Source organism: Nestor notabilis, unplaced genomic scaffold (assembly GCF_000696875.1).
Source record: "Nestor notabilis isolate BGI_N333 unplaced genomic scaffold, ASM69687v1 scaffold19088, whole genome shotgun sequence".
NCBI classification, from domain to species: Eukaryota; Metazoa; Chordata; class Aves; order Psittaciformes; family Psittacidae; genus Nestor; species Nestor notabilis.
In genome coordinates, this window is record NW_009939871.1 from 46,606 (window position 1) to 58,133 (window position 11,528).

The 11,528-nt window shown below is 38.1% G+C and overlaps 1 protein-coding gene across 1 annotated transcript in view; it reads right to left on the minus strand.

The window, feature by feature from the left end:
* LOC104410042 (DNA mismatch repair protein Msh3-like) overlaps positions 1 to 11,528 on the minus strand; it is a gene marked incomplete at its 5' end in the record, with an annotated part of 50,575 nt that overhangs the window by 14,862 nt on the left and 24,185 nt on the right. The window contains one exon of the mRNA XM_010020096.1: positions 9,620 to 9,777. Coding sequence (XP_010018398.1) covers positions 9,620 to 9,777 — 158 coding nt within the window. The remainder of the gene's footprint in view (positions 1 to 9,619; positions 9,778 to 11,528) is intronic.

Sequence of the window (11,528 nt, forward strand, 5' to 3'; positions counted from 1 at the left end):
TAAAAAATTCTCATGTGGACTTGCAAGTCACTTGGGATTGCTTTGTATGAATGGTTCCCTACTTTTCTGCCATAAGCACACTATACAATGTGTGTATATATATAATACAAACAAAGATGTGAAAAAAGACCTTTGCATTTAGATTTTCTGATCCTCGTCTTTCAGAGTCTAACTGCACAGGTAAATTGAGAGAAGCTATGGGGTTTTTTGAAGGAAGATCTGAATGACTTAAGTTTAACATTTATTTTCAGGTGTAAATAACTAAAAAAAAAACCCAAACCAAAACACCCCAAACCTCCCCTCTCCCACCCCAAAAAAAACCAACCCAAAACCACCTCCAAAACCAAAACCAAAAAACACAATACAAAACCAACCAAAACTCAACAAAAGAACCCCAAACAAACAAAACCTAACAAGGCATCAACCAAAGTTCTGGCCAGAAACAGGTAACATACAGACAAGCTGCTCTGCTGAGAGATACTCCTCCAGTTTCTCTTCAGCATTCAATCTCCTGGTGATTTCTGTATTACACAAGACACCTCCAAACTGCCCTGCCAAACACTGCTGTCACCTCAAGACTAGAATTTCATAGCCTAGTTTTTTATGATAAAGGTATGAAGAAGCTGACTAGCTGAATCTTCATGCCAGGTTTTGTGATTTAACTGATATTTCTGGGACAGGCAGGAAGACTAATCTTCATAATCCTACTCTGTAAGCCTTAAAGAAATCGATAAAGCTTAATAAAAGAATAAATAGAAGCAAGGAATTTTGTAGTTTGATAGCTGGTCTTTTGACTTAACAACAAAGCTTGCATGTGATAAAAAAATGAGAGGGTAGTGCTGTTCTTGCAATATACTGAAGACTTTATCATAATGGGTAACTTATTATTGCCAAGTATGTGAATGCACAAAACCCATGCCAGTCCAGCCCAATTATCTGACTAATTTTGGAAACTGTGGCCAGCACAAGAATTCAGAAAAATCATAACAGTAATGACACAGGGGAAAAGATCAGTGAAGGATTTTTCAGCAGATTAAAAAACAAAACCAGAAAAAACCCTCTCGTGTATAATTCCAAGTATAGTGCATTTTAACATTTATTACAAAACAACATCAGTGTAGATCCCTCAAAGGGTGAAAAGCAATACCATGGAACTCTGCTTATAGAATATGAACTAACACAGGACAGGCCCGTTTAAGACATAGAAGCTCTTCAGTCTTACCTGCACACTAGCAACTGCTTTAAAAACTCATCAGTGTGCTGCCCCCCCAGCCATCACAGTTAAATACAGAGTAGCTTCAGATGGAGGATGTCCATTTCTTTATTGAATTGAAATCAGTTCGTAGGTAAAGACTTCTAATGAAGAACACCTCTATAGCTTTTTCAAGCAGTGAGTTCCTGGGCAGTCTCTTCACTTAGCCATGAACTCAGCAATGCATAAGCAGCAAAGAATCTAACAAGCTGCATTCTCGTCATAAACTGCTCTCTTTTCAACCTTAGTTTGCCTACTGCTGTGCACACAGCACCATTTCTGAAGACAAGCTCTAAAATAATAGAGCTGGTTACTTTTTATTTTAAATACAAAAAAATTTTGCCCTCTGTCCTGCTCCTGTGCACCTCCCTCCTACTGATCAACCAGTAAAAGTGGAATGAAATTAAGTGCAATGTTATTTGCCTCATTACAAAAAGCTGGTAAGTTGGGGTTTTTTTGCCATCAGTAGTTAGATCAAAGGAACATGCATTTCCATTAGTATTTATACGCACTATTCTGTTTTCAAATTATTTACCTCATATTTAAATTTATTGTGAAAAGCACCTTCCACTCAGTTTCTGTTCTGACAGAAACATTCTCTTTTTCCTGTTTCACATACCACTCCATCATGTTCTTTCCGATTTTCTCTTGACTTCTTATAAAATGTACCCTTAACTAGCTTCGGAACTTTTTAGTCTGTTAAAAGTAAATCATGCAATTTTAAGTACCTTTCAAATTCTAGTGATGGTCACATCCCAATGTAGCACAGAAAAAAATAAATACAAACATCCAAAATTGACTGCCCAAATGTTTGCAGGTGTTAACACAGTATTTGCTTTCCATCACGTTTTTAATCATACTAAAATCTGTAATGATGCCACAAATACTTAATATTTTATCCAGTTAAAAAGAAAAGCGTTTGTCTAGAGGTTGTCTACTAGTTTCTTTCAACTCAACACAGTCTGACAAAACAGTAATACGAGTTTGTCAAGCTGTCAGAATTAAATAGCTGTTAAAAGTATTTAGGGAGGTAACATCCATAATGTAACTATTGTAAAACCCAACCTTTTTGAAAGCAAATTCCACCATGTAGAGCTCAGACAAACAGACATTCTGAATAAAACATGCAGAAGAAAGCATTGTGGCATGTTAATGCACAGTCTTTAAAGAAATATGGATTGGTACGATTTTTCTTTTTCACACACACTCGGCAGAAACAGAGATACCTGCAGTCCTCGCAGGTGTAATGGGAAACAGGCAAAGCAGTCCATACATCCTTCAATCTCGCACAAGCCCACTGAAGTGCAGCCAACACACATTCCCCTATTTTCCGGCCCATAAATTCTCTTTTTATGTGACAACAATCAAGTCGGAGAAATAATACGAGTGAAGGGATTCATGATGGCTGTAGTAACTCACACAAGAAGTGTCACTTTGGGATACCTTTTGTCTTCCATCTCCATGGATCCAATTGCATGTGTTTGATGAGTCTTTTTGCCCATAGAATGACAGAAATGAGGAGTGCCAGTCCCATCAGTCAAGCAGGCATTCTAAACACTGCTTTTTTCAATGTAACATCAAGTTCTCTCCTGTGTGAGTGTGCAACACTCACAAACTTAAGCGGAATGGGCCACATTTTAGCTTTGGGGATTTCAGGATGAGTTAAAGATACCACCTAAGCAGGCAGCAAGGGAAGTACAACCACCAGCTGACAGAACAATATGACACATTCAGTTACCCACTTAAAGGACTCTGTTATGAAATGTCTCGGCCTTTAAAGCAGCTTCCTACTGACAAAAAGAAACTTAATCTCATCAGTGTTAAGCCAGGCATACGTGTAAATAATGCCATTTCTTCTTTAAACTGGAATGTATAATGTAAGTTGATTGGCTAACTTGTGCAAAGGGTTCAAAGAAGGCACAGTCACTTTGCACAAAGAACTGAAAAGATAGAAGGAGCTTGTTTTCCTTGCACCTATTAGAATAGGAAGAAGGATTATCTGGTGGGCATTGCCGGGGTGCCTCTAAGACATAGTGCCACTCTGCTACAAGCAAGCAGGTTCAACTGGGATAAGAAAGCCAGGCTGGAGTGTTGTGCTGGTCTGGGAGTGATCAGGTGGTACCTTGCTCACTGACATTCCAATGGCTAACAGAGTAGTGCATGCACCCTTTTCAAGGATGTTTTGGTAGACTCTGGAAAGACTGGGCAGGTGATGGGGTGAGTGGAGTCTCCTAATCTGTATCACCACAGACAACAGCTGTGAGGACATAGCTGATACTCACATAGCTAGGTCCTCAAATGCAGTTCCCAATAGCAGGAGCTAATCTTCAGTTGGCAGGTCTGCAGTTCTCTCAGTAGCACTATGATCCTTCTAGCCATCAGAATTCCTTCTCTTTACTGAAGCCAGTGATCAACCCAGACTCAACACTTCTTGGTGGCTGGAATTGGATCTTGGCTGCTAGTCTTGAAACAAAATGACCCAACTAAGGCCAGTGCCAAGGGGGAAATTCCTGCATTATTTCAGTGTTAGATGAGGGTGGTAGTTTTTGATCAGTGTAGAAAACATCCTTTCCTTTCTTCTGCTTCATCCCTCTCCTTATAGACCCAAAGATCACAAAACCTGAGAAGCAGTTTCCTGCATGTGAAGGCCAGTGAGGATAGGTCTGTGAGCTCAGACCCCAGTGAGCTGGGGTTTGAACTCGGCCTTCAAATACACCTTCAAGAAGCATAGCCTACACCTGACGCTCTCTTTTGGTTTCCACATCTGGCAATGCAAGCAGACCATATGCACGCTGGGGACACACACAAGTACCTCAGCAGGACACAGGTTCTACTGAATCAATTAGTCATGTCAGGTCACTGTATGATGGCAGCAAATTAGAAGTCAGAGTGCCTAATTTATATGGCTCTGCAACTTTCTCATGTCAAACACATGTGTAAGGATCAGCTGTCTGAAGATTTCTCCACTCTAGTTTTAGTTGAATGAGCAGCTATTATTCAAATTCAAAATCATTTTACAAGGAGGACAGACAAGCAAGAAAATACCAAGCCAGCTATATAACTGGAACCCTGGAACAGACAGTTGAGAATTCCACTTGTGGCCAGGATTATCTGAAGGACCCTGTCTACAGACATGTAATACAAGTCTTGGGAACAAAACTATCGCTCCCTAGTCAAGGTGAGCAACACCACAACACAACATCTTCAAATATACAGTGGAGTTTGAACTGAGTATTTCCCAACTATAGACTCAGCAATGAGGAGTGCCCTCCATGTTAAAAATACATTTAAGTCATCTGTCACAGGGATAAAATGTAGGGCAGGGTTCTGTACACCTCAGTACAGATTGTGTGATGCGCAGAGGTTGTACCAAGACAACTGCCTTGAAGTGCAAGCAACTGCATGTTCTACGTAAATTGAAAGATTAAATGACTGCTTAGTTAGGCAACCTACCACTATCCTGTTAACCTGTATTGCCAAACTCCTGCATCCCTCTGTTTCCCTAATATACCCTCTTGGACAACTTAAACTCTATTTCTTTGCCATCATAAGGATTAAAGACATGCTGGGAATCTGTAAGCAGTGAGATAACTTTCTGAGAGAGACAGTGTGCATGAGAGGATAATCTACATGCATCGTATCGATGCTTCTATTTATTCCTTTAACCTTTAAGCATGCAGGACATAACTTGCAAAAGGCAGTTTTCAAATGCAGTCAAAGCACAGTGTGTTGTATTAGTTCAGTCAACTGATGCTCCACCTTTTAACAGTATGCTCAATGTGGCTGATAGTGTAAAACCTCACTGGAAGATGTATGTCACTATAGTGTGACTGTGCAGGTTTACTTCTGACCACTAAAATAAGTGAAATAGCTTTAATTTAACACAAGAAGAGAAAGCCAAGAGGGTAGGTGTTCTAGAAAGGAAATTCTCCTTTGTCTCTTTACCATCACCTAGAGTTGGTAGGAGTTGGTCTCCTTCACAGTATTCTTTCTCACGGTAGCTTGTGATTTCAATAAATTGATTCTCAGGGTCTTGAATACAATGAATTTGGTAATTTGAACCATTAATTAGCTTCCTTATTTGAACATATTTCACCTTCCAATTGTTATAGAATTCTCTCTCAATTTTGAAGCTCAATTTTTAGCTCATGAAGAGCTACTGGTGACCTACTGTAAGTATGCTGAAGTTTTCTAGCTCTAAGAAATTACATCAGTATTTTATGTGAGATGTCTTTAAAGGTCAGCTTTCTTCAGCAGCTAAACATCACCTCTTCTGAACACATGATTAGGCCAACAGAATTTGTTCCATTTACTCCTCTATGTATGTGTTTCCACACTTTCTACATAACACAGAGAAACAATATATTCATTTCCATGTCTGAATAACTATATTAGAATTAATGCAAATCGAAGGTAAATTTAATGCAAAAATTGAACCCATTTACTGCAAGTAGAAGCTTGGATAGGAATTTTCAAACATCAGAGAATTTAATACTCAAATCCCATTAAAAGTCAATACAGATTGGGTGCTGACCTTTCCAAAACTCTTCTAAAATTTTTAAATATAACAGCACTGACAAGACTAATTTCTTTAAGCAAAAAGGTTCATGAAAACATTATCCCTTATTGGAGAAGGAAAACAAAAAGAAGGAGAAAAATATAAGCCAGCAAAACATCCTCAAAATATTGTGTACTCCCTCCATATTGCGTAATTGCGCACAGCATCCCAGTACTTCATATCTAGGTTTAGTGGCATTATGCAGTGGAAGACTCCCCCTTTCCTCTCTTTACAATGAAGTTACCAACACCACTCTGAAATGTTTGACTAGCCTTAGCGCTCTATTGTGCCTATACACCCAGTAATGAAGGTGAATCATTCCTATTTTCACTGTATGAGTAAGCAATACAAATACAATTCCTTTTGCTTTTTTAAAAAACATTTAATATAATGCAGAATTTAAAGTCAATTAAGAGAAGCTGTAATACATAAATACTAGACATATCTGAAGGAATAACCATAGTAGCAACCTTTCAATTTCCATGGAAACCCTACTTTAGAATACAAGATACAAATCCTAGATGAATGTTAATCTCTTAAACCTATGTAAATTCACACTTAGGAGATGCAGTCTACAAACAAAAAAGAGACTGCAGCATAAAGCGCCAATATTAAAAAAAATTTAGCAAGCAGCAGAACTGCTGGTGCTCCTGATGCACAGAACTCCTCACAGAGTCAGCCTGTAAAGCATCCCTCACAGCAGGGATGCTATGCTAATAGCAGCACCTAGAAAACAACACACCATGTCAGTGATGAAAATAACTTGGAAACTGACATCTACCCGTGAAATGTTTTTAAAGGATTAAAAATATACCAAAGTTATCCACAAAATAATCTCATTTTCCAGCACGACACTTTTGGCCTGTGGTGGCGGTGCAGAAAGAAGGTCTGCATAGCTGTTATCCTATTAAAAAAACCACACAGAAACAACAAACCAAACCAAACAAAAACAACCCCCAAAACAAAACATGGAAGAAAATAAAACAAAAAATCAAAACTTGGACCTAGTTAAGGGAAAATCTCTGATCCATTCAAGCTCATTCTGTACCAAAGGAAAGTTCTTGGCAAAAGCTAAGGCTTTAGAAATTAAGGACACAATGTAGGACATACTATGTGGCAGCTGAATTAATTGTTTCTTTCCTCCAACCACGAATTAAAAACTAGTACAAGCATAACTTCCTAAAGCTAAGAAATACCCTGAATATAACACCAGGTTAACCTGGTCTGGCAGACTTGCATACTTTTAAAGACCTTTCCCAGAACCTTGGAAAAAAAAAAAAAAACAAAAAAACACTCAAAACCACACACATACACAAAACCAACAACAACAAAAAAAAAATACAAAAAAACTCCCATCCAACTCAAAAAACCCTAACACACCAGAAGTGCCTACTTCCTGGATAGTCTCTGTACACCTCTGAGATGCAGAACCTGGTAAGCTACTCCTTTCTCCTTTTCCAGTCAGGGAGGGTGAAGTTCATGATTTGGAGATGATGAAAATGAAGCAGCAGTTAGGCAAAGACTAGAGAAGACCACTTTGTGGCTACTGACAGCAGGACAGAAATGACCACTAACAATCTGGGGAGTATGAATGTCATGACTTGGATATGTGGAGCAAGGAAAGGCAAAGAAAGCCCCTAGACTCCACGGGCTGAAGCAAAATCATGATGCAAGTATCCTCTTGGACATTTGTACTGGAATGAAAGCTACAGCTGGGTCAAGATCTAATATTCTGTGGACCATTGCAAATAGCTAATGCCTGTCCCAGCAGTGCAACTGATTCCCTGAAATCACACTACATGGAAGACAGAAGTTTAAACAGATGCACAGCCAAGCAGTTCCACTGATAATCATTTACAAATTGAAATCCTGGCTTTCTGAAGGAAAACAATAAACAAACTCAGGGTTTTTGTTTGTTTGTTTGGTTTTTTTCCTCCTGTTAATCTTTTAACTAATGCATGACTACTACTACTCAATAATACATTTTCAGTATCTTCTTGATTAATATTGAGCCAATTAGTTGACTCTTAATTGCCAGTACAATGACAAGAATTTAAGTAAGTCTTTAGTATATTCATCTGGTGTTTGACACATTTCAGAGGAAATGAAGAATGGCGTATCCAGCTGAGCTTCCAAAGCTAATTTAGATGGGTGTGGAATCAATCTCCTGTGTCAGAATCTGACTGGGCTCCAAATTATATGGTGTGAAACCTCACAGCCAGTAACATACTTCGCCTTAAATCTAAAAACCTAAGTTTTACCTTCAACCACTACCTTATCAGAACAGATGCAAAAAATGTATAATGTAGAGGAAATCCAAGTGGAATCAGAGAAATACACTGGGGAACAGGTGGAACTCAGATCTATTTATTTCTAGATTTTCATGCTGTAGTTTTCATTTTTCTGCAGAAATGTTGCAATGACAACTGAATAAAAGCAGAGGAGAGTGGATACTAAGCTTAAGAGTAACAGACTTATGCACCTATATTTAGAAATGAAGATGATGTGAACACAAGTGCTCTAAGTTCACCTACAACACACACACAAAGACAAAAATAATCTTCAATTTGTTCATAATGCTGTAGTGTTTCTTTCTGTAAAGTAAATCAAATCTTCTTTATCTCCATGTTCCTTGTGAAATGCTCATCCAATCAACCAGTTAACTACTTTCAACACAAGGGTAGGGGGTAAAAAAAAAACACTTTGAATTTTCAGCTCAAATTAATTTTGGAAAGATAATACAAATTATTTTCTACGTTGTTCAACTGCTTAGCAGTCAGCACTGAACTACATCAAAGCATGATTTCATTCATTTTTATCATGACACAAGTGTGGCATAAGAATACAATATCTTTACATGATGAAGCAATCCCAGATGAGCAGTATTTAAAATTCTCTTCAGAGTTAAAAGTTAACTCTGACATGCACACTGCCATCACTAGAATTTCAGGAAAGGTAATTCTGCAACAGATACACATTTGTTGTGAAGCTTATAACTGTAAGCAATTATCTATCTCAAATAGCATCACTAACACAGAACTATTGCTAATTAACAAACAGATTAAAGAAACATGGGAAAAAATAGATTAATAATTCTTGGTAATATGAGATAATAAAATATGAAAGTTTGGCTGTACTGATAATCTTTAAAAATCACTGAGTTTTTCACTGCCTTAAAAATGAGAGTGAGTGAAATTAACTGCCATATTAATTCTTTAAAAGAGCAAAGTATGTTCAAGACTGCTAGTAGAGGAAGGATAGCAAGCATAGAACATATGCAGCCCCAAATTCTCAGTCTCAAATACTGTGAGCATACACAACTGTACTGCACAGCAGAAATTGTGACATGATTTTCAAAGGTGACAGCATTTATTTTAGGAGAAGCATCACTTGGCTATCACCCAGCAGAATAAAGTTGGCTGAGATGTCCATTCAGGCAGATTAAGTTAGATATCTGGATCTTAATCAAGACAGACACATTAACATTCTTATCCTTTAAAGATTCAAAGATCCAAAACCAAGTACTATGCTTATGAGAAAATCAAACTCAAAACCTAACAACCAATGCATGTATTTAAAGTGAAAAAGGAAACTTCAAGTATAAATGAAAAATTCTGTTCTTGGAAGTGCTCAAGACCAGGCTGGATGGGACTTGGCGCAACCTGGAACTAGGTAAGTTTTAAGGTCCCTCCCAACTCAAACCAGTCCTTTACACTCTGACGAAAAATGAAATTATACTTTGTATACACACACACACAGCCTGTCACAATAATGTTTTCATAAACATACAGCAAGTTTTGAAAGATTACCTGGTAAAAATACCATCCACAACACCAACTGTTGCCTCCTCTGCAGGAACATAAGAACCAATCTGTGCCATGACTGTGATCAATGCAACTTGCTTTATATAGGAGCTCTTTCCTCCCATGTTGGGTCCAGTTATTATCATGACCCTTTCACCATCTCCCTGGAAACATAAAACAGTGGTCAAATATATTGTCCAGCACCTGGTGCTTCTTTAAGAAAGTATGTTGTGTGTACATGCTTAGAGGTACACAGGACAAGTCCTTAGGATTAAACATTCTGTTTCTAGGTGAACAGCCTGCTTCATTCTTGGAGTTCATCACATTCACAGTTCAATATATTATGAAGTCTCAGGTGGATAAATCTTCCCAAGACCTTCTAGGCTACTGAGACAGAAGCATCAACTTTTATTACTCTTCAGCAAAATGCACAGTGAGGGGGAATCTTCCCTTTCTCCATCAAGGAGCCAAGAAAGCATTCCAACAATTCTCTGTGCCATTTTCTTTGGAGAAAGGGAGAAATGCATCAGCTTTTAGCGTAGCCAGTACTGTCCTTATTTGGTTGCGATCTGGATTCCTCTAGTTCTCACTGCCAAATGGGTAGATCCGGCAGACAACGATATGACCTAGATTTTACACCCATTCATAATTGCTTGCCTTGGTACAACATAAGCATATCAAGACATTGCTGAGTTTGGCAGTATTTGACTGCAACACAGATACTGTGAATGGACTGTATCCAATCTCTGATTGATCAGTGTACCTAACCACCGAAATCCTATGGAAAATAAAATGAGATGCAAGAGCTCATCTCAGCTCTAAGACTCCCAGCAATATTGCTACCTGTCTGTGGCTCCAGAATAAAACTCTGTGCAAGCCAATTGCTAATACAAAATTAAAACTCACCAATGAATCTATAAAGATTTCTCATAGCCTAACTCAAGACTAGGAAATTAAGTTATGCAAGGACTTTTGGCAATTATGCTTTTCCTTTCTACTGGGTACATACAATGAAATTCAACAATTTGATGAACTAACCAAAAACCAGCATATTCCATTGCCCCATGGGAGGGGCACGGAAGTAAGGACAAGCTGTGCATAATGAACATTAGCCACACTACTTAGGAATTTTGGAACTGATTAAGCATTGTGACAACAAGAAGAACAAAATCTTCACAGAATAAACATCACAATCTTTATAGATCTACTTTTTGATAGAGATTTCATTTTGTTAATAAGGAGGTTAATAAAACTCATAAAGGACTGTCACATGTCATGATCCCAATCACACAGAAGATACATGCAATCAGTATTTATTATAGGTAAAAAGCTGTTCAGCTTTTGTGGAGGAAACCCCATCTATGTGGAATTCAGAATAAAGCCAAAATCCAGAAAATGCCATTATCAGAAGTAAAGGATGGACATACTAAAATGCATATGACTTTATAGGAGCAAAATACGTAACAATTTAGTCTCTAAGGTACAGTTTCAATACTGCTACTAAAACTTTGTCAGGGCCACCACTGGGCTCAACACAACAGAATTTATAGATATTTAAAACCAGAATGAGTTCATTTGTTGGATTCCACAGATTTCATGCATGTGTCTGATATCCCTCTAGGGTCCCTCCAACCATGTTGTGAGGCTGGTGGCTGGTTTGCAAAACCAGCTTTCAAAAAGAACATATGTTGTAACATCAGACCACAAAGCCCATCTGCCCTTAGAACTGCATACAAACATAAGCTAATCTACATTTATGGCTGAAGTTAAAAGTACTAAATGAATCCATGAGTGTCTGGGGAGGAGAGGGCGAATGGAGAAATGTTTATTTCAGGGCACTGCAAGAAAGCTTTTCCTGAAGTTAGATAATCAGCATTTCAGCTGAAAACACGACAAAAGATCCATTTTCCTGCTG